Source organism: Anabrus simplex, chromosome 5 (genome assembly GCF_040414725.1).
Source record: "Anabrus simplex isolate iqAnaSimp1 chromosome 5, ASM4041472v1, whole genome shotgun sequence".
Taxonomy (NCBI): Eukaryota; Metazoa; Arthropoda; class Insecta; order Orthoptera; family Tettigoniidae; genus Anabrus; species Anabrus simplex.
Window position 1 is genome coordinate 279,607,348 of NC_090269.1, and position 24,745 is coordinate 279,632,092.

General features: G+C 39.7%; 1 protein-coding gene across 6 annotated transcripts in view; it reads left to right on the forward strand.

Annotated features, from left to right (window-relative positions):
• LOC136873986 (ankyrin repeat domain-containing protein 17) overlaps positions 1-24,745 on the forward strand; it is a 918,230-nt gene that overhangs the window by 235,684 nt on the left and 657,801 nt on the right. For all 6 annotated transcript variants that reach the window (XM_067147404.2, XM_067147402.2, XM_068227616.1 and 3 more), the window contains 2 exons: positions 1,468-1,621; positions 1,709-1,853. In XM_067147404.2, coding sequence (XP_067003505.2) covers positions 1,468-1,621; positions 1,709-1,853 — 299 coding nt within the window. The remainder of the gene's footprint in view (positions 1-1,467; positions 1,622-1,708; positions 1,854-24,745) is intronic.

Here is a 24,745-nt window from a genome sequence, read left to right on the forward strand (position 1 = left end):
ACAGTCTTCCCAGGTTGATTTTGGTCATAGAGAGCTTCAGTATGGTGCATGTCCTCCATGAGTATTTATCACAGCTTGGCACCTATGTGGCATGCTCCGTATAAGTCGATGGAGGTTATGTTGTGGCATCATGTCACATTCTTCAAAGAGAGCCTGTTCTGAGGTCTTGGAGAGTCTTGTGGTGGAATACGATGCCCACGAACACTTCTGTCAAGCCTATCCCATACATGCTTGATGGAATTAAGGTTGTGACTCACTGCTGGCCATTCCATCTCTTGAATGTCCAGTTCTCGCAAGACAGCTCTGGTGAAGCGTGCTACATGAGCCCTGGCATTGTGGTGCACGAGTACGAATTCAGGGCCAACACCGTATGCAGCAACCAACACATGCTGTAGCAGTATCTGCTCAATGTACCCAGCAACGGTAAGTATACCATGGACAGTGATAATATCCGTACGGCCATCAATACTGATGCCACCCCACATCATCACAGAACCTTGTGGGAATCGGTCGCCTTCCTGAACAACATTTGGCATGTACTGCTCACCACGGCGTCTCCATACACATTGACATCTATCACTTGTCAAGGAAAATCTGGACTCGTCTGTGAGCAACACAGGTCTCCATTGGCGAAGTTGCCAGTCGAGTTGGTGCGGGCAAACCGAAGGCGAGCTGCGCGATGTCGCTCCGTTAAATGGGGTACTCGAACACGACGTCTGGGTCGTAAGGTCACTTCTCTTAACCTGTTCCTTACAGTGTGGTTAGACACCGTGACTCCAGTGACCCTCCTTGAGGTCTTGTTGCAGTTCTCTGGCAGTTGCTGAACGACGCCGCAGTACACAGATAGATATTGGTCATCATTGGGGCTGTCATGCGTCCACGACCTTGTCCAACCCTCTTTGTGAACTGGCCTGTCTCATTGAAGAGAGTCCACAAGCGTTGAATAACTGACGGAGGGACATTGAGATCCACAGCAACACGACGAAAGGTCCATCCTTCCTGGATCAGAGTGACTGCCCTTGCGACTTGAACCTTGTTGAGATGTCTCGTGGGATGTGCCGGTTGACGTATGTGCTCAAATGAGCGCAGTAGTCTGTGTACCTCACGACACACGGACACAACGCTATTCACTTTGTTTGAGGGGTCACCTGACCGTTTAATGCATGGCTACGCCTACAGATGGAGTGCAACTTTAATTTGACATAGCCTGAGTAGCTAAGGTCTCAAGGTATGCTGTACGATCTTTGGAACCCCATCTACCAAATTAATGTTTACATGCCAGACGTTACAAACATGTTCCCCTAATGTTTTTGAACTGTTATAAGTTGTGCTCCATAAGACTTCCTGAACTGCTGTCTCTCTTCCTGAAGTTATTAATAGATTTTATTTTACTGCTAATTTTCATTTTCACGTGCAGTATGGCAGTATGAATGTCACTGCAAACTAAACCTTATGTAAATGTTTCAGGAATTGGGAAGTTGTCAACGGGTGATGGTAAACACCTTGCCGATCCTGAAGTTCTCCGCCGCTTGACTTCCAGTGTATCTTGTGCTTTAGACGAGGCTGCTGCAGCACTCACTCGAATGCGTAGTGAAAATCCAAGACCCCAGACGGAAACGAGGTATGACAAAAGTGTCTAAATAGCTATATGTGGCCAGTAATTTTTGCAGAAAAGATCCTGACAGAAATTCTTTATATCTGGTTACAGGTCTTTAGTTGAGGCTTGTACGGACGGTGACGTTGGGACGGTGAGGAAGTTACTAACGGAAGGTAGAAGTGTACACGAGACAACGGAGGAGGGGGAGAGCCTTTTATCCCTAGCCTGCTCGGCAGGCTACTACGAATTAGCTCAGGTATTTGGATTGGTACTTCCATATAGTGTGTTACTTGCAAGTTTGTGCAGACTTCATTCATAAGATATTAGGTTTCATTTAAGACTTAAGTAGTCAATTTTTTATGTCATTACATTTAACATTCAAAGAAGCACAGTGGGAGTATCATGTACATGGTAAGAATTCAACATATGGATACCAGTGTTCATCAGTGATGCGAAAGGGGCTCTGAAATTCCTTGCCTTCGCACAGGTGTGCGGAATCAGGTTTGCAGGATGAATGAACAAATTGTTATTAAATCTTTTCCAAAGTGTGGCATCAGTAATGTCCTTGAAGGAAGTGAAGATATTTTAAATTTTTTTTAAACATTGTCATATGAGGGATGAAAAAGAGGAAGAAACAGAAGTAATTGGTAACATTGATGTGAGATGGGGTAAAAGATACAGATGGGACTGGCATGGATTTTGCAGGTTTGCACGGCTTAAAACCTATTGCAGTATTTTTATTTTTAAATTATAGCCATTCTTTTACTTAAATTTTTTTGATAAAAAAGTTTTTATTCTGAGGTGTGTTGTATACATCGGAAAATGTTACATACACCCACTATCCTCGCTGCCAGTCGAATGCAGTTAGATATCACCATATTTGTCGCCATTCTGCCGCAGTGCATCGTCTTAACTTCTATCCGGTGTGTTGGGAAATTCCCATGTTTTTGAAATTTTTTGCCACTCTTTCGAGAGGAATAAGTTCTCAACTTTGTATCACCTATGAGCACAAGTTCCAGTGTTGGCCATTTTTTCTTCTTGATGGGCATCAGTTAGTGATTTCCACCAATCGCCAATTTTTTATAGAGCAGATATATTTGTCTTTAAATAGCTTATGGGCACACATGTTCAGGAGCTGCAGAATGGATGTCAAACCAATTATTACGATTAAATCGTAATAATTACGAATTAATTACCCATCATAATTACGCCTTTACAAATCACACCACAAATTACGATTTTTTGTTGATTTTGAAATGTAAGTGTATGAAGTTTTCAAAAGGATACACAAGGAATGTCATTAAAACTCGAATTCTCATAATATTTCCTTTTGGATTTCTCAGTAATCATTTATACTACAGCCCATTCAGTTTCCTGTCCCTCATTTAAGAATATTTAGTTTTCACGTGCCAAACACAGTGTGTGCTTCCAGTACTGGAAAAATAGCCACCTGTGAAGTGCTATATCTTGCGGAGTTGTTTTCTTTGTTCGTCACATGATCAGTCTTCCATGCAAATATGAGTTCAGTTGTTTCTGTTTTGGCAGAAAAGTGTTGTCAGTTGCGCGTGGTGGACGAGACAACTGTCATAAACACGTGGCTAGCAAAATACATACGGATACAGTTAAGTTGAGGGACACAAACAAGAATTTAACAATTTTTGCTAAATGCTGGGAAGATGTAATCTCTGTAACAAATGCAGAGTTATTGTTTACAATTTTTCTTGTTGAACACAACTTGCCTTTAGCATGCAGTGACCATGCGGGACGTTTGTTCAAGAAAATATTTCCCGATTTGAAAATAGTTTAAAAGTACGGTTATGCAAGATTAAAAATGGGAGCTCTAGTTATAACTTTGGCTTCTACAGTTGAGGTAAAGGTTGCTCTGGCAACAGATGGCAGTAACAATATTAATGAATGAATTAGTTGTGATGCTTTTGTATGGGGAATGTACGCAAATTTCAACGAAAATTCTTACAATTCTGGAATCTAACATTACAGACAAACTAATATTCAGTATTGTGGATGATGAACGGAACAAGAGGGGGATTGCGTGGGATAACTTCGTAGGTTTAGCATGTGATAATGCAAGTCCTATGAGTGGTGTCTCCGAATGTGTGTGCTCTCTTCTTCTTCCTCTTCTTCCTCTTCTTCTATGACCACATAGGATCACTTTAGTCAGTCAATCGTTCAGGTCTCTTTGAAGGGATTGTTCGGGCTTTGCGATCCTCCCAGTACTTCTTCAGACGCTCCAGACTTCGTGCCCTTTCCTCAGTTGAAAATATGCATGTTGATGGTTTGTTTCATGTAAGGGTAAACCTCCTTTATTTGTAAAGAAAATCCTATTATTCGTGTGCAAGGCTCTACTTGTAATCGTGTGCACTTACCTGCTCAAAAATGGTGCAGTGTTCTTGTGAGAAATGTTAATATTGAACCATTTTTATTGACGTTTATTACTATTTGCTGAAGAGTTCAAAGAGGCAAATTGCTTTAAAAGTATGTCGTGAAGTCTTTGGTGATAAGTGTCACAAAGTTTTGAATTATGTTTCTACCAGATGGTTATCTTTTCTACAGTCTGTATGAACGATCTTTGATTAGTGGAACCCTTGGAAAATTCTCTTCTGTGAATCATATTCTGACAAGGCCAACTCAGAATATTTGAAAATCCATCTACTAAGCTTTACCTTTTGTTTCTCAGCTCTGTTCTTCCACTTTTTACGTCCTTAAATGTATTCCTCCAACAAGAGACACCACTTATTCATAAATTCATTCAAAGTTAAATGGATTTTTCAGAGGTCTTATTGTTTGTTTTGTGAGAACATCCTCTGTTCCAGAGTCCCATAGTAAATTGCTTGATTTGAAATTCAGTTCTGCTAAAAATGTTTCAGAAAAATGGCAGTGAATTGGTAATTGGGGGCAAACAGAAGGGCTTTAATAAGGGCAGTTTCTCTAGGCAAAACTACATTGAAAAAGTTTTATTCCAGACTGTTCTATACAAAAACATTGAGTACACTGTCAACAAATGGCCCATTAGGGATAAGTTTCTTGAGCCTGATGAAGCTGCTGATGTTTTCCAGAGGAAATCTAAGAATTTTTTAGCAATAGGATTTATGATTAACCGGTTTCCTAAAATTCTGTCATCAGAAGAAATTGATTCTTTGGAAACAGAGTTTAGTCGTTTCCAATTTGATGGATTGCCTTATGACAAGGATGAAAGGGCCAACAGACTTGGTTTGAAATCTCGATGTTGAGTGATGCCTCAGGAATAAGAAAGTACCCTTCACTGAGTAAGCTGCTGATGGCTGTTCTTCTAGTAGCCTATACCAATGCTCCAGCGGAAAGAGTTTTTAGTTTCTTGAGGAAGAACAAGACTGAATTTCGTGCTAATATGGACACCGAACTGTTAAGTGCTGTGTTAATGCAGAGGATTCAGATGATATCAAAAGGTAAAGCATGTCACCAGTGTACCTTTATCAAACAGGAATTACAAGCTGCTACGTGGGCAACTGCAGTAATTACCCAATGAAAAAATTGATCCTTCAACCTCCACTCAGATATGTACTGCAGATCACATGTTACTCTAGCAGGTAAGAATCATACACTGTTTATATGCCAGACTTTGAATATGTTACATCTGGTAGAATTGTATGTTGTTCATTGATTTTTCAATGATGTGCTAGTTAGTGAGATCTCGAAAAAAAAAAAAAAAAAAAATTCTGCCACGCGACCCCCCTCCTCTACCCCCCCTCGTGCCCTGCCGGCTGCATTACTAATTGCCGTTCTTGAAAGTTAGCATATCTGATAATCACATGTTGTGCTCCTTCACTTAAGTCATGGGATAAGCTTGGAAACTGCCCAGGATATAGCGGAATGTCGGGAGGTATCGGGCAGTTTCTTTTCTGCCATCATTTTTTAATGGAATACGAAAAATATTGTGTAAAGCATTTTATAAGCATCTACAGTATATTCTTATATTAACGTATTCACTAGAATATATTAAATCGCAATTAAAAACACGGACAATATTAACAAATTATGAGGTTATTACACTTCCGTAGGTTTGAAAAATGGAGGGTGGTATCGGACGGTCAATCTTTTTAACAAAGAGATTTTTTCACATTCAAAATACAAACAAATTAACGTTTAGCCATTCTGCAAATATCACACTCATCAGCGTTGAAGATTCTTGGTGGACAAAGCAAATATTTAGTCGTAAGATCATTTAATTTATCAAAAAAATTGTCCACTTGCTCCTTGTTGAAGCCTACTGCTCGCTGCAAGCTTGTAGACTCGGCCGTCCTTAAACGGAGGTCCTGGTGCCTCTTCATAGAATAATAAAAAAGACCTTTCCTGCCATCATTTTAGTTTTATTAAACCTATGTTAAGCTCTCAATTCTTCAGTAAACTGATACACAAGTTTTAAAAATTCTGTTTTGTTGAGTGACATGAGCTGGCTCTCTAGGGTCATGATATGCATGTACAGGTCTTTCTCTTCTTCATCTGAGAATGTTCTCTGATAAGTCTCGCTGTTCGCCGTATACGCTTTTATTGGAATCTCTTTACCAGCATCAAGAGCTTTCATTCTATCACCTAACGTGCTTTTCTGGAACAGATGAATATCATGGTCTCTCTAACACCAATTCTATTGTCCCTGACACTATTCACAGCTAATATCATATTGCTTTCTTCCCATTATCCTCGTGTCTTCTCCATGTTAACCTAAACAAAGGATAGTACTATCAGTAACCTGGACGGAATTGCAACCTATGATATCCGGTACCGCACGCCAGTTTCGTGTCCGATACCGCCTGAATGACTCCCTTAAGAAACAACAGGAACTGAACGAGAACGTTCGAAAAGAAACTGATTCTAAACCCACGATATTACAGAGTAAGGAATACTGTTTCTGTTAATGTACTTAAAGTTCAATGCAACTTATCCTTGTTGCTGCTACTTCTTGGTAAAAATAAATCCGTGCTGGCCGAAAATCACACAAAGGACAAAAATACACCAGCACTCATAAACGACCCTGCCTTTCAACTGAATAGGATGTACCCACCCTTCAAACATGCAGGCGGACCTGTGAGGAACTAAAAAGGTTCTGCCACATGCTGCTTAAAAAAAAAGATCTGCGATTGTCCGACACTAGCCGCCGTCCGATACCTCCCGATCCTCCCCTACATAGCTGGCTGTTTCAGCAATGCTCCTGATCATCTACCCCCATACAGTAGAACCTTGATAATTCAAAATCAATTAATTCAAAATTTCGCCTAATTCGAAGCAGCTCCCGCTCCCGGAAACATGAGGTACGGTTTTGCTTCTTATTTAAATCATTTAATTTGAAATAGGGATAATTCGTAATTCGAAGAACAATGTCGGTCTCCTCACTGAAATTCAGACTCTTAATTCGAAACTGCCTTTACATTTTGAAAAAAAAAAAAAAAAAACTAGGATTTTACAGAGTAATTTAAATTCAAAATTTCTCCGCGTCATGAAAGAACGTGTCTTCCGGAACATGAAGGGGTAACTTTGCTCACTTTCACCTACTTTGGCGTGTCTACAGTGTGCTTCATATCTGGTATGTTCGAGTGGAATCTTAATTATTTTGTATTGGGCATTTTAAGGAACGCCACAATCATGTTCGTAGCAGGCAGTGTGCGGAGACCGGAGAGGTAGAATCCGCGAACACTGGTGATGTCGACAGTTGGCGAAAAAGCGTGGTTTATAGCCTATAATATATTTGCGTGCACTGTACAGTATTGTCAGTGCCTATTAAACTGCATTGTTTGTTATACTTTATTAATCGCTGAGGCCAAATGGACTTACGGTGTTAAAGGAGAGAATTGCCAGCCGGGAAATGTGCTGTGCAGTGCACAGGCACACGAACTTCCTTCCCCTGTCATAGGAAAGTTCGAAAAGCCACGATTTTTGAAGGGTGTCGGGCACTTTTCCATGCCAGTACAAGGCATCTAAAAATGCAGACAGTACAGTACAGTGAAACCTCGATTCTCCGTTTTTCGAGGGACCATGAAAATAAAACGTACAACACAGGAAAACGGAAAATCCGGGAATGAATGAAAACCATCAACAATTTGGCTAAACATCACAAAAATGAAATATGTATAATTATAATCTTACAAAAACTCCTAAACCAAACCAAACTACAGCCCCAGTGGGACTTTGCCTGCCAAGTGACCGCTGCTCAGCCCGAAGGCCTGCAGATTACGAGGTGTGCACGGTCAGTGCGACGAATCCTCTCGGCCGATATTCCGGGCTCTCTAGATCGGGGTCGCCATCTCAATATTAGATAGCTCCACAATTAAAGGTAATCACGTAGGCTGAGTGTACCTGGAACCAGACTTATATCCAGGTAAAATTGCCTGACTTGGTCGCAATCGAACCCGGGCCCTCTGAATGAGAGGCAGGCATGTCAGACCGTGAAACTGCATTAATTACCGGTACGCGAGTTCAAAATCTCTATACTTTATATTCAGTTTTACAGGGGAATCTTCGTCAGTTTCCTGTGAAAACTTCTTTCAGTTCAGCAACTTTGATTACGCTAGCCAAACTCTTCGAAAAATCTAATAACGCCAAGCCAAACGACAATCTACCACAAGTAGTTTTTAATTCTCTCATCTAATAAAATGAAGCACATTAGATACAAAAGCACCCAAAATGATGGCGAAATCCCTTCATTTCTTAATCTTTCATTGTAATTTGTTCTCCGGTATACGGGTATACTGTTCGTAGTCAGTTTCTGGAAATCGCGTACTGCGCAAATTAGGCCTACATTGACTTTTAAAGGTTATGTTGAACTCGAAAACATGGTTTCGAATGTATCTATTCTTAAAAGTTCTCGAATGCATTATATTCAATTCTGCCTGTCATAAATTCAATCAAATTGGAAAGATAAAAGAAATATCACCAAAACTTCAGAAATTACGGTTATTCGTGACCTTGAGGTCATCTGGAAAGCGCGCTCGCTGCACATGTCAGTACGAGTTGGAAATGGTACCAACCATTTAAATTTAACGTGCGCAAATAAAACGACTGCGGTTTTTGGTATTTTGACACGAAAACGTAAAATTCCCAGTCTTACATTAGGACCTAAACAGTTAATAGGCAATCCCAAGACCTCCCATGATTCTCTTTTTTAATGTAAGGTGCAACATCTGTTCTGGTCTCGCTAACATTATCATGTACGATAATATCAAAAATACTGAATTTGTGTTAGGAAGGAACAGTTTCGATTCTTGCCTGAAAGCCCAAAGACCTCCCATGACTTTCTTTTTTAATGTAAGGTGCAACATCTGTTCTGGTCTCGCTAACATTATCATGTACGATAATATCAAAAATACTGAATTTGTGTTAGGAAGGAACAGTTTCGATTCTTGCCTGAAAGCCCAGTTACTGTACAGTGCCCTGAGCAAAGTGCCGAAAACCTGTTCGGCAGTACGATTGAAAAAATGTAAAAATATAAACATCTAACCCTGGACATAATATGGACGTTTTATAAGTGCGAATATTTGGCGAAACTCGTTCCGCCTTCAAGCAGAGCTATCGAAATGCGCCGCTCTAAACAATATCATCCGAATGCGATGCTAAGATGGTCCCTTATGCAAGTTCACCGCCGATCGCTTTTCCAGTACCGGTTACAGTACTTGCTTTAATTATCGCAATGACGGGGCGTTAACGCCAAGATCCATAAATATGCCATAGCCGTCCTTTCGTGAGATACAGTTTATTAAAAAACGATTGATCGAGGATTTAGCGTTGATGGGACTGGAATTTCTGGACGGTTGATCCGGGAAATCGTTTCTTCGAGGAACGGATTATGCGGGACTTTTACAACGTGATTTAATTACGATGCTCGCGGGACCACGTAATTTGAACGCATATTCCGGGAAAACGTATTTTCCGGGAACGGATAATCGAGGTCCCACTGTAATCCAAAAGATAAATAATTTGCACAGGGGAGCCAGCATAATTTTTCCTCGTCTTTGAATAGTTTTTTTCTTCCTTTCGTTGCGTGAGTTTGTTTGTCATTGTTTTACACAAGTGCATTATATAAATAATGTAAATGCACCTTGTTGGATAAATTTCTGAAATAGTGTTTTCCATGGCATTTGAAAATTTCAAACCAAGTATCAAGGTGGTTGCATGCATTAATGAGTCTTAGAAGTGCTATGGCGGGAAATTGTACCAGTATAGTCACTGTACTGTTGTAATGTGGACGGAAGCGGGGGAATTTCTCCCCACGTCATAGGAAAGTTCAATAAGCTGCGTTGTTTGAAGGGCACCAGGTACTTTCTGTGCAAGCACACGGCATCTAAAATGCATACAGTACAGTAATCCAATGAATAAATCACTCGCACAGGGGAGTCAGTATAGATTTCTCCTCGTCCTTGAATCGTGTTTTCTTTGTTTCGATTTTATTGCGTGAGGTTATGTTTGCCGGTGAGTTATCCAAGTGCATTATTTGAATACTGTAAATGCATCTTGTTGGATACATTTTGGAAATAGTTTTTTTTTCAATGACGTTTGAGAGCTTTAAACTCTGAATCAAGGTTAATTGCATGCAGTAGTGGGTCTTAGAATATATTGTGACTCCGTAGGGGTTGGCGTTTCCGAAGAACGTGTTGGCGGTTAATTCAAGATCACGTAATTCGAAGTCTGATTTTTGCTTCCCAACGACTTGGAATTAACGAGGTTGTACTGTACTTTTGTTTACCCTGTCCACCATCGGGTTCACGTCCTTTGGGTTGCAAACACACTCCTTTCTCGAGAGAATTTAATACCCTTCAGCATAGTTTTTCCTTTAAAATGTTAATACCCTTCAGCATAGTTCTTCTTTCAAAAACCATATATATGACTGTAGCTTTCTTCCACCTGTGTAATGACAAACGTTAGTGTAATTAGTGTACAGCATAGGGTCTTGTTGCACGTTGATTTTAATGGAATTATCTGAGCACCTCTTCTTGTGATATTCCTACAGCAAGGCATGTTAAACTAAACTGGCATCTGATCAGTATTGCCAATTTGGGATAAAAGATAAAATTTTTCCTGGTACTGACATAGGGTAAAGCAGTGGAAGGCAACAACTTTCTCCATACAATCTGATGGCACCTTACAGTTGGCCTTCTGCGTAGACAGGTTGTATTGCCGCACAAATACCCTAACTCGACGACGATTACACCTTAAATTTATTCTCCATAATGCCATTACGCTCAGCCACTTCGCGTCCTTCATTTGTACCATCTCGTAGGTCACAGAACAACTATCATCCCACACTTATTACACCTAATCAAAAATTGCTTGGTCTATATGCAGAAAATTGCTGGGTTTAAGGCCTCTACTCTCGTGTCAAAAGGATGGCAAAATTCTTCATGCCATAGAAGAGCAGGAGGTGAGACGGGTGCAGCGTATTAAGGAGACTTTGAACCAACCAGTTCCATATGTGGCCCAAGACTTCAACACTACCGATACCAGTGTTTTGTTGAGCATGATTAAAAACGTTTCAGTCAGGCACACAATGAATGCTCTGAAGAACAATAAGACTGCCGGTATAGACCAGATCCTAGCAGAATTTTTGAAGGCCGTTGGAGGTCATGTAGTACAGGTAACTGGATTGTTAAACAATTGCTGGTGCACACGATGTGTACATGAGTTGTGGCGATTAATTCAATGACTTCAAATTAACGTTTTACTGTAATGATGTGCCAGTGGAATACAAAGAATTAGTTTCAAAAGCTACTTAGTACAAATCCTGACATCTGAAGCAGAAACAAGGGTGATCACCAAGGCTCAGGAAAGCAAAATTCAGGCAAGCAAAATGAAGTTCCCATGAAGTATGCTGGCAAAAACAAGAAGCAATCCTGATTTAAGATAGAGACTCAGAATAAACAAAAGGGTGAGAGGATAGAACAGCCACGTATGCACCGCTTCCTTCACCTGTTGATCGATGCTGAATGTACTGGTTTGCCATGTCATCAACAGTTACTTGTCTGTTATTCAAGAACATATCATGACACCTGCGGAGAATGGGAAAAGGAGAACAGCAAGAAAAGTATTAGAAATGAAAGTAGAAGACACAGGATCCAGTGGAAGACCTGAAAGAAGATTGTGAGAGCAGGTTAAGAAAACAGGTACGATTCAAGGATTCAAGCTGATAGTGATACTACACAGAATAACACAGGAATAGAGCTGCGGAGTGCGAGTTTTCAGTTAGCGAGAAGTTATTTTGAGACTGGCAGAAACTGGAAGATTAATTTTTAAAAATAAAACCTGAACAGGCATGAAAATCATCGATTCCTTCACACCATATTTTGTGTGGTCTGCTGGCTTTTATCTGCCCTCTGGAGGCTCCCATTGTATAGCGTTCAAGCAAAGAATATGGCCAACCAGACATATGCAACGTTCCGCAACAATATATTGCAATTTCCTGCAGCCACTCTGTCGCAAAATTTCCTCATTGGCGACTGTTACACCAAGTGACACCCAAAATTTTGCAGAGACAACGTTGGTGGAATACGTTGAGTTTCTGTGTTGTCTGCGCTATAATTTCCCATGTTTCACTGGCATAGATCACTCTTGGCATGACTAGGGTTTTATGAAGTTTGAGTTTTGTCTCCCTGTCGACCGTTGAAGTGAATCAGATGTGTTGCAAGTGCTGAAGGACTGCAGAGGCTTTGCCAATTCAGTAGCGGACATCTACGCTGCCACCTTCCGAAAAGACACTACCGAGGTAGGTGGATTGTTTCACTTGTTCAACTGGCAGCTGTTAATTGTGATCGATGGTAATACAATGATTACCAATAAACATTTGCTGTTTATTTTATCAACACTAATGCATAGTCAAATTGGTGTATAAGCTGAAAGTATAAGCTGGATTCCACCATCAATGCGACATCATCAGCAAAGTTGAGGTCAGTGAGGTGCATGAGATCAGTCCATTAGATTCCGCAGAGTTTAGTCAATTCAGCGCCTTTTGCATAACAAAATCTATAGTCAAGAGAAAAAAGGGTGATAAATACATCACTGACACCTGTATCGATGATGAAGCTCGCTGTTCAACCATCGGCCCTTGCAAAACAGCTTCTGTTATGATACAGGATTTTGAAGAAGTTTATAAACCTACCTAGGATACCATAATTTCTTACAATGTTTCACAAGTCCTGATCTTTGCTATCAAAACATTTCATGAAACTGATAAAACTGAAAGTAACTGGTTTCCGGAACTTAATACACTGATCAATAGAGTTACGCACCGAAAGAATTTGTTCGGGAATGGGCGACCATGGCAAAACCCAGCCTAGGGTAAGTGAACGAATTGTACAAGGTATCACTGAAATTTCATTATAATTTTTGTCCTACAATTACTTTTACGCAAATTAAAAGTGAAATTAGCGGTAAATCTATGAATACCATTATTAGTAGAGAAATGCATACTGTACATACATTGCTACATTACAATTATGAATTCTACAAAGTGACAGCACTTCAGTATGTCTTTCGTTCATCTAACACTTTAGTGTGTGAAATCTTTACTCACTTAAGTTCTTCGAACTGCTTTGCTTGATGTTATTTGGTGGACCGAGTTGTTGACTTGTGCCCATCACTCATCTATATATATAAAATAAGAATTTTGTCTGTACATTGCTTAGAATTTGAAAAGAATGGTATTTCCCTATCGGTCATGTCCATAGTAACAAGGATATGCACTTTTTACTTTTCCGTAATTTCTGTCTGTATGCATGTATGTACACGCATCACAAGAAAATGGCTGAAGAGAATTTAATGAAATCGGTATGTGAAGTCGGGGGATGAGCCACTTCAAGCTAGGCTATAAATCATTTTACTCACGCTGAGAGAAATGGTAGTTTTGGGGAAGGCCTAAAATTTAATTCTCAAATATTTATATTATTAGTGGTCCTATCAATGCGTACTACATAACTTAAGTTATACAGAATTAAATTTCCGATCATTTATGTCGTACATTGTTACCGTACCGGCTTTGATAACACAGATATTCATGAATTTGTACTTTTGTTGCCAAGTCCATATCAACGCCGAGCCACGAGAAAATGGGTCAAGAAAATTTAATGAAAGTCATATATAGAGTCGGGGAATAAGAAACTACAGTCTAAGTTATAAAACAACTGTATTCGCCTTGTATGAAATTGTAGTTTAGGGGAAGGCGCCTAAAAATTATTTTTTAAATACCTATGTTATTGGTCCTCTCGAAAATTACTACATAACAAAAGTTAACTTATAGAGAATACAATTTCCAACCATTCATGTTTTATTAAATTTTACCGTACCGACTATGATAAGAGTCGTATTTCAGAGTTGGAAGAAAACTAAATGTGTAAGGCCTACGATATTGAAAGCACATAACATTGATCAACAATAACATTACATTGATCACTGTTTGTGGTGATGTTCTTTGTCTCTTATGCTGCCGCTCAACTCCTATAGATGGGATTACTGATGCATGCCGAGTATAACAGCCTGACTGAATATTGACGGGAAATAGCTGGGGAGTTAGAAAACTTTCTTCTTTAGTATGCCATTCCTCTGGTTCATACATTTTCTGATACTGTACTGCTGTTACGTAACTCAGTGGTTCATCATAGTATTCCAGCTATTCGATTCCTACTCTGATGCGCTGTTTTGAATGAGCAGTGTGCACTCTTAAGGCAGAGGCTCACTTAGCAGTAGTATTATGACCTGGTCTAGAATTAAATTTAGGCATATTCCAAATTACAGCATCACAATTTACTAAATAACTCAAAATTCAACCCTGAAAAGAGCCGTTTCTTAAAAAGAGCTTTTTCCTCTTCAGTTGTATTAAATTCTACATTCATTTTATTCAAAATTAGCAGCGAAGAGGGGGTTTCTCCTCTGGCTTGAAGGATTTTTTTCTTTTTCTTTGCAAGTTGCTTTACGTCGTACCGTTACAGATAAGTCTTATTGCGATGATGGGACAGGAAAGAGCTGGGAGTGGGAAGGAGGCGGTCGTGGCCTTAATTAAGGTACAGCCCCAGCATTTGCTTGGTGTGAAAATGGGAAACCACGGAAAACCATCTTCAGGGCTGCTGACAGTGGGGTTGGAACCCACTATCTCCTGAATACTGGATACTGGCCACACTTAAGCGACAGCAGCTATCGAGGTCGGTGCTTGGAGAAAAAACTGCCAAGTCAGATTTTTCCGCCGCCAGTGTAGTGAATTGAGATTTTCCGACTCATTGGGTACTCCTAGGAAAGATTGGTAAAAGGGCATAGTTTTTGCACTGGGACACTCCACTATTCGACACCTCCCCCCCACGAAAAAAGACTAAGAATGTTCACGGATCATGGCTGTCTGCGGCCTGGTCATTCTGGAACTTTGGACTATTAGATTGGCAGCATAGTACTGTTCGTTAAAAGTGAGAAAATGTGTGGTTTTTCATTTGATCAAGTATTTCATGTGAAATCACTGCCTTTACCCGCGCCATTTCTACTGACGTCATTGTAATGACCTATGTTCATTTCAGTTGAGAAAACCACTAAAACAGTCTTTCTGAAGATGTAAGAAGGGCAGATGGAGAGTGAGTGTCTGCCTTAATGATGCAATTCCCCAACTTAACTGTGACTGATGGTAGGCAAGCTATGCAATTTAATACAGTCTTGCTCACAACGTGTACTCTACCTAACCTACAATTCTGTATACAATGTAGAATTCCGTAGCGAAGCACGGGTACATCAGCTAGTTCATTAATATAATTATTGGTCCAGAGATCATGCTATTTTCCAACAAAAATCATTTTTGTTTTATTTACCATATAATTTTTACCTCCATTTTCCCATTTGAGGCTTTGCCATGTCACTACGGAAAAGACACAGAGAATTCAGACAAAGCACTCCCATTCGGCGCTGCTAACTCAATATAATTATTGGTCCCGTGCTAGTCGTGACAGACAAAGATATTGAGAATTGACAGATATAGCACTTCCACTTGTCGGTGCTAGCCTTGGACCTCAGGAAGGAACCCAAATATGGCACGATGAAGCGGAATGCCACAGAAGAGTCATGTCTACAGCGAAATAGTTGCAATAGCTAGGTATCTGTATTTCTCTTGTAATTATGGTATTTATCAATTTACCAACTAATTTTACTGTTGATTTGCGCAAAAGCAATTATTCTCCATTTGAGACAAAAATTACAATGAAATTTTGTGGATACGATTCGTTCACATAACTTTCAGCCTGTTCCACACGTAACGGTTTATCAGCTACTTTTTCCAAACACCTGAGTAGAACGATACAGAAAACTTTACCAAGTACAGACAGAAGGGCAATTCCTCGCCAGTTATTGCAGTCATAGAGATTGCCTTTTTTGGGGATCTTTACTGCCAATATTTATGAATCAGAGGGCTGGCATGCTAAAGAAGAAAATTATCTAACTCCCCAGCTACTTCTCGCCAATATTCAGGCAGGCTGTTACACTCGGTGCGATCGGCTGTATCTTAAATGAGGCCAAGGCTGCTTCCTTCACACTCCTAGCCCTTTCCTATCCTATTGTCGCCATAAGACCTATCTGTGTCGGTGCGACATAAAGCAAATTAAAAAGAATACTCGGTATGCAGCAGCAATCCTATCTATTGGAGATGTGTGGCAACAGAAGACACAAAGCACATCACCAAAAAACAATGTAATGTTGTTGATCAATTTTATGAGCTTTCTATATTGTAGGCCTTCACATTTAGTTTTCTTTCGACTCTGTGATCTTTGGGTGTCTTATAAAATTATTTATAGTGTAGACTGTAGTTCCTTATTCTCAGACTTTACACCGATTTTCATTAAATTCTTTTTACCCATTTTGTCGTGACTATGTGCTGAAATGGGCTTAGTAACAAAAATCCAAATTCATGAATCTCTCTGTGACCATAGTGGTACAGTAAAAAAGTATGACTTAAATGATCAGAAATTTAATACTATATAACTTTAGTTATGTAGTATTTATCGATACGACCGCTGATAACATAAATATTTTAGAATTAAGTTTTAGGCCTACCTCTAAACTACCATATGACTCAGCGTGAATAAAATTATTTATGGCCTAGATTGTAGTGACTTGTTCCGACTTTACATACTGATTTGTGTGAAATTCTCTTCAGCCATTTTCTCGTGATGCGTGTACGTACGTACATACATACAGACAGAAATTACGGAAAATTAAAAAAGTATGTTTCCTTGTTACTATGGACACGACCAATACAGAAATACCATCCTTTTTAAATTCTGAGCAATGTACAAACAAAACTCTTATTTTATACATATAGACAAGAATTACAACTCCTCAAAAGACCAGGAGGAGACAGGAGAATTTTGGGACCTATTGGACCAGACCATAGATAACATCCCCGAACACCATATAAAGTTATTAATAGGCGACTTCAACGCTCAACTAGGCAGGGAAAGAAAATACCGTGACATCATCGGAAAATGGCCAGCACACAAGAAAACAAATAAAAATGGAGAGAGACTAGTTGACCTGTGTAGAAACCATAATTTAATCTCAAAATCTACATGTTTTAAGAGGAAACCTCAAAACATGAAAACACCCTGACTACACTAAAGGAGAATGGCAACTGGATCACGTCTGCATGGACAAATACCACCACAGAGAGATCTATAACGTCAAAGTCTTCCGAGGAATAGACACAGGTTCAGATCACTACGTAGTTAAAATTAAAATTAAACTCACTCCCCTGAAGAGACAACAAAAGCAAGCCCTTAAAACTAGAAGAAAAATAGATCCTACGCAGCTAATCAACAACAAAAATTACCAGAAAGCAACTGAAAAAATAAAAATCACAGACAAACTTGAAGACTTAGTACACAACCTTAAACAAATTGCAGAAGACCTGGCTCCGATTAAACCACGTAAAAAACACCAATGGTGAACAGTGAATGTGGTGAAACGGTGGAGAAAAGACATCAGGCATGGCTATTACACCAGTCCCAAAAAACAGAAATATCCTATCAAAAGCTAGTAAAACAGAGAAAAGAAACTACCCATGTCTTAAGAAGAATAAAAAGACATCATAAGGGCACCCTGCAGTTAATTGAAGAACAATTCAATAAAACTCAATCAAGGGACTACTACAAAACCTTCAGAAAGCAGCTTCAAAAATATGAACCCCTGACCCTACTGATGAAGGATGAAGATGGTAAGCTGGCCCATAATGATAAAGACAATGCAGAAATTCTGGCTAAACATTTCATCATGCTTTTAAATTGTGAGGAACCTACAGAACTCCTTCATTTGGACACCAACACCCCAGTAAAAAAAATCGCCAGAGAACATCAATCCCCCCACAATAAAGGAAGTCTACCAAGCTCTGAATAAATTAAAAAACTACAAAGTGCCTGGAGAAGATCAGACCTTTGCGGAAATCTGGAAATATGCAGGAACATCAGCGAAAGTTGCCCTCTATCAACAACTTGTCTCTATCTGGGTTAAAGAACTACCAGAACACTGGACAACAGCCCTCATTCATCCACTGTGCAAAAAAGGAGACAAAACAGACCCTAATAACTACAGGGGAATCTCGCTCCTAGACATAACATACAAAATATTTTCAATAATCATCCTTAATAGGATAAGTTGACAACTTGAGAAAGAACTAAGAGAATATCGAGGAGGTTTCAGACCCTGGAGGAGCTGTCCTGATCAGATCACGAGTCTTAAGTTGATAATGGACTATAACAGGAGAAGAAACAGAGATATGGTGATAACATATGTAGATTTCAAGAAAGCTTATGATTGCATCCATAGAAAATCTGTTTAAAATTTTATGACACCTTGGACTACACCCCAAATTAATAAACATGATAAAATTGACTCTCACCAACACCAATTCAAAAGTGAAGTTTAGGGGTGAAACATCAGAGACATTTGAAATTAAAACTGGACTACGGCAGGGAGATGGGCTCTCACCACTATTATTTAACTGTGCTCTAGAAATGGTAATGAGGGAATGGTTTAGGAAATGTCCCCCCAAAATAAAGATTGGCTGAAAATCAAAACAAATTGCCTGGGTTTTGCTGACGATTTAGCATTACTAGCAGTGGACATAAAAGAAGCAAAAACCCAGATATCAGAACTTCAAAACATTGCAATTAAAATTGGCCTCAAAATATTTTAAAAAACAGAAATTATGCCCCAAAAATCAACACAGCTAAAAGAAGTCACCATAAATGGTAATGAAATCAAAATACGAACTCAATTTAATTATTTTGGAGAAGTAATAACACATAACCTAAATGAAAAAATCTCAATCCAAATAAGAACAAACAGATTAGCTAAAGCACAAAAAATTAACATGGGATATCTACAAAAAGAAATGTCTATCAATAAGTACAAAAATAAAACACTACAAGCAGTAGTTCTTTTGGTCATACATTATTTTAATTCCTGTTAAAGAAATAAAATAAAAAAATAAAAAGAAATCACTTTTCCCTCTGTGAAAATTAAATGATCATAAATATGTATCCCGGTCTTGGCCATCCTTCAATGGCTGCAAATTTCAGGTGGCAATCAGCCATAAGACAGCCTAGGTAACATTGTCTTAATTATGCATCCATACCTTACATCACTGCCTGCATGGTTGCTATGGTTACACTTTCGTTACACAAATTTTCGGATGACCCCAGCCATAAGAATGTCAAAAGGAATGTACAGTATGAGAGGTTGCTTAATCTTTTTTTTTGTTGTTGTTTGTTTAAAACATTAGCTGTGGTGTTTCATGTAGTCCATAGCCCCGATTGCTGCTTCTTCAACATCATTTGCACTTTTCATAGAGGCCAACATGGCTAGAGCGGCAAGTACATTATTTTTCGACGGAATAATTGTCACCTGTTCTGTATCTTCATCTTGTACAGCATCATCTGTGATCATAGGTAATCAGTATGACCAGATCCTGCTCCTATGAAGTAGTCTCCATATGGTCGATGGCAATGTATTGTGTGAAAGACATCGGGCTGTTGCTGGAACTGCACCCATTCATCTTCATTTTAGTCTTTTTCATTTAAGGAACCAAATCCACACGAGACAAAGCAGTTCTTGATTGTCTGTTAATGGTGTTCCAGGCAACTGTCACAATCGACATAATATCCATCATGTTCCACTTGGGTATTTCTCCTGCCGGAACATTTCTAGCGACTTCACTGAACGAGTCGGCTGTGTGATTTGGGGCGCGCAGTGTGAACTTGCATTCTGGAGATAGGGGGTTTAAACCCCATTCTTGGCAACCCTAAAGATGGTTTTCCCCATTGTTTCCCATTTTCAAATCAGGCAAATGCTGGGGCTGTACCTCAATTAAGGCCACTGCTGCTTCCTTTCCACTTGTAGCCCTTTCCTACTCCATCGTTGCCATAGGACTTATCTGTGTCAGTGCGATGTAAAGCAGATTGTCTAGCGACTTTACAGAGAAGTACGACACCAGTAGCTTTCTGTACACACATTTCCGAGATGAAATGATACAGTGATCTAGGGGTGTAAGTAGTTCGTAGTGTTGGTGGGTAGGAAAAAATATATATTTTTATGTGCAGTGCACTGATCTAACAGGACTATTTTTCTGTCCTGGCATGCCATCTTGCACTCAAGGCATACCAGCCACTCAGAAAGTTTGCCCCTTGTCAAGGCATTTTTAGATGCCTTGTAATTTTATGGGAAGTGTCTGATGCCCTTAAAACATCGTGGCTTCTTGAACTCTCCTAAGAAGAGGGAAGGAAGTGTCTCACTTCTGTATGTATTGCAACAGCGGACACTGAACCTATCCTTGTACAATTTCCTGCCATGGCCCTTCTCTCCTTTAAAACCGTCTGTTTGGGCTCTGGATTAAAAATGACTCGGTTTCATCATCATTGAATATATTGTTTGATCTGTATTTCTTTATACAAGCAACACTTTCTTGCCAACTGTCGGCATCGCCAGTGTTCATGTATTCTGCTTCTCCGCACACTGCCTGCCACGTGATATTGTGGTGTTTCCTTACAACTTTGAAGCCACCCAAACATATGGCTTCTGATTGAGGTAACTAAATAAAATTCAGGAAACACGCTTGTGGAAAATTACCAGGGTTTCTCTTGTACGAGGACGGTTTGAAAAGTTCTCGGAATCGCCGCTAGATGTCAGTGCTAGAGCAACGAGGTTCCCACGCAATAATCACACATCCTTTGTGAGTGAACACGTGGCGCATCAGTGCTCTAGCTGCAGGAGTGTGGTAGTTACGACTCTTTGTTCTTGTTCCCCGCATAGTGATTTGTGACAATGGAAAAAACTGAGATTCGAACAGTGATTAAATACTTTGTAAAGAAAGGTATGAAAGCAAAAGAAATTCATGCAGACTTTCAGAACATACTGGGGGAATCTGCTCCTTCATTTTCAACTGTTGCCAAGTGGACCAGCGAGTTTAAATTTGGTCGGGAGAGCTTGGATGATGATCCGCGTAGTGGATGGCCAAAAAGTGTTACGACCTCAAAATTTATCGCAAAAGTGCATAAAATTTTCATGGAGGATCGTCGACTGAAAGTGCGGGAGTTTGCTGAAGCTGTAGGGATGTCTTCTGAACGGGTAGATTATATTTTAACTGAAGAATTGGGTATGAAAAAATTATCCGCAAGATGGGTGCCGCGGCTCTTGACATTGGACAATAAACGCACCCGATTGGAAATGTCCGAACAAAGTCTGGCCCGTTTTCAGTGTAACCAACAAGATTTTTTGCGCCGGTTTGTGACTACAGATGAAACTTGGGTCCACTACTCTACCCCTGAGGCAAAACAGCAGTCAAAGCAGTGGAAACATGCTCCTTGGAGAACGTGGAGAGCAAATGGACTGTATCTTGACTGACTTACCCAAAGCTTTTGATAGGGTACATCATGGGAGATCGTTGACGTAAATGAGGGCTATTGGACTGGACAAAAGAGTGTTTTAATGGGTGACAATTTCTAGAACGTAGAAGTTAGATACTTAGAGCACCGGTAGGTAAAGTATTATCTCCTAAATCTGGAATTTCTGCTATAACTTGCTAGAATCCCACAAGTTGAACCTCACTGGAATAACCTCCTTGAAATTCGAACTCCCTGCTATCAACACATGTGAAGCTGTCTGGCCTGTAATTGTCCGCTTTATGTTTAACACCCTTCCCCTTGTACAACGGGGGTGCTATAGTAACTCTCCATTCATTTGGTATAGCTTCTTAATGCAAAGAGTAACAAAATGAACAGTTCAGATATGGCAATACATTCCAAACCATTACCTTTATTATATCCTCAGAAATATCCCAGCTGGTTTCCTAGCTTTCATTTTAGTCTCATTTTGTAAATATTTTATCACAGGTAAATTTCGGTACTTTGTCAGTATTACTATCCTCCTCTACCTGGACATTATCCTTATATCTAGCTATCTCTATATACTGCTGACTGAATACTGTTTTCTGTACGTCCTCACATATACACACCCCTTGTCCGTTGATGATGCCTGGAGTGTTGTTCTTGGAGCTTATTTTTGCCTTAACGTACCTCTATATACCCTACCAGTTTTCACTAAAATTCAGATAAGAGCCAGTTACAGTCACTCGCATAAGTATTCGTCCATCTGTCCTGTTCATATATTGAACATCAAAAAAGCATTACAAGGCTTCGGGTACGTTCAGAAACAAATACGCAGTGCATATGCAATATATACGTACAATAATACCGGCAGAATATACATCTTGCACGTAGAAAACTGAGGTCATGACTTTTCCAGCCGAACGCACTGCCTTTGCTTTCTTCGGTGGTGAATGCAAAAGGCATTCTGCTGATAGATTATCTTCTTACTGGCCAAACAATTACGGGGCAATACTATGCAAACCTTCTAGACCAACTACAGGAAAAGGCCTGGTTTGGCAAGGGAAAAGGTCAACTTTCATCAGGACAACGCTCTGCCGCACACAAGTATTGTTGCTATGGCAAAACTTCATGAACTGAGGTATGTATTGTTGCCACATCCACCTTATTCACCTGATTTGGCACCATCAGACTTTCATCTATTCCCCAAGCTGAAAATTTTTCTCGGTGGACAGAGATTTTCTATGAGGGAAGAACTGACAGCCGAATTGGAGAGGTATTTTGCAGGCCTGGAGGAATCTCATTTTCGAGATTGGATCAAGGCATTGGAACATAGCTGGACCAAATGCATTAGTATACAGGGAGACTATGTTGAAAAATAAAAGCAGTTCCACCAAGGTAAGATACTTAATTCTAGTACATTCTAAGAAGTTTTCATACCACCTACGTATATTCCTAACCAAGTATTGTCTTGGTGTTATTCTCTCCCTCATTCTCTTCACACGTGCAAACTACTTGAGTTGTGCAGCAGTCGTCTCTCTGCCATTGACAAGTTCACTTGAATCTCTTCTGAGACATCTTCATTCCCAGTTTTATCTTCTCTAGTCTTCTGCTTGGCTGACTGCAGAAACTTAATTTCATCATCATTTTACAGTTGCTGTTGACAAGCCTCTTCCATTCTGTCTTATTGAGATACGTTCTGTTGTTAATGACGTCCACCAGAGTCCTTCCCAGATCTGCAATGTCCATCCTTACGATATCCATCCAGTCGGTTCTTGGTCTTCCCACCATCCGTTTCCCTCCCACATGTCGCTCCAAGTTAACATATGCTGTCCTTGTTGGCTCCATCCTCATTACATGCCCAAACCACTTCAGTCTGGACATGCTGATCTGATCTAACAATGATGTAACAATCCCACCTTCCTTCCTAACCACATCATTCCTCAACTTGTCCCACACATAAAATTTTCACTCAAATCTGAAAATGAGCAAAGAATACATTTCTTAGACTTGACCATCATTAGACAACCAAAAATACAAATTTTCAGAAAACATACCCAAACAGCTTCTACTATTCGTCAAGATTCTTCACATCCCCAAATCCATAAACAAGCAGCATATAGTAGTATAGTTCATTGAGTCTTTACTGTACCAATGCCCGAAAGGGATCTCAAAAAAGAACTGGACAATATTCATATAATTGCTGAACTTAATGGATACAATAGTTACTTCATTGATAGTATTATCAATAAATACAAACATCACCCCTTAACCACTCTGAAAAAGGAAAAACCTAAAGTTACTTTATTTTCTACTTTCACGTTCAATGAAGATATTTATAAAGTCTCTAAGGCCCGGTTTCATCAACACATGTTAAATATATACTAACAAGTAGTTAGTTAATACGGAGTTAGAAATTTAACATCTTGTTAGGTTTCTTGCGTTTCATCAAACTTTTTTTGTGAAATGTTAACTAATCGACTGTTAACTCTCCCAATATTGCGAACTGGTGCGAATCAAGGAGGCAGTGGTACGAAAATGCTGTTTTACAACGCGCTCCGATGCGCTTTTGTTTGAGCACAGCTGTAAAATATGGCGCGTGAAGTGAAATGGAATCGTAGTTCTAATCTTTCCTCCTTCGAAAAAGAGTTGTTAATTGAATTAGTAAATATATATAAGTTATTGAGTGCAAGCGCACAGATGGCTTGACAATAAAATAAAAGGACGAGGCGCGGGAAAAGTCCGCGAGGGTTTCAATGGGGGTAAACAGATAATTTTTTTAGTGGGTATCCGCTGTCACCTAACAAAATCACTTCGTTAATTGTCCTACTTCAAACTGTGCTCCGATATGGGAGTTATTAAATATTGTATTGTCGTGTGCAGAACCAGACCACCTAGCAAGTATATCCCTGATTTGGAGGTTAGGCTCACTAATCACCTGAACATTAACATTAACTGAGAAATATCCCTTTCGATTACGATATATTTTGGCCCAATTGCCTCCAGGTGATTGGATTCTTACATGTGTGCAATATATTGCACGTAGAACAAACACCAGGAAAACGGCTTATTTCATAGAAGTCGCGGATAATTTGCTGACGCTCTTCTACCGAAGGGAATGTTATATACCTCCTTCTCATGGATGCTATTGCTGCAGACACTCGACAAACAATTCTATTAACAGTGGCTTTAGAAATTCCAGCATTGTCCCGGTCATTATGCGAAAATAACCAGTAGCAAAAACTCGTAATATTATCAGTACCTGCAACATTGG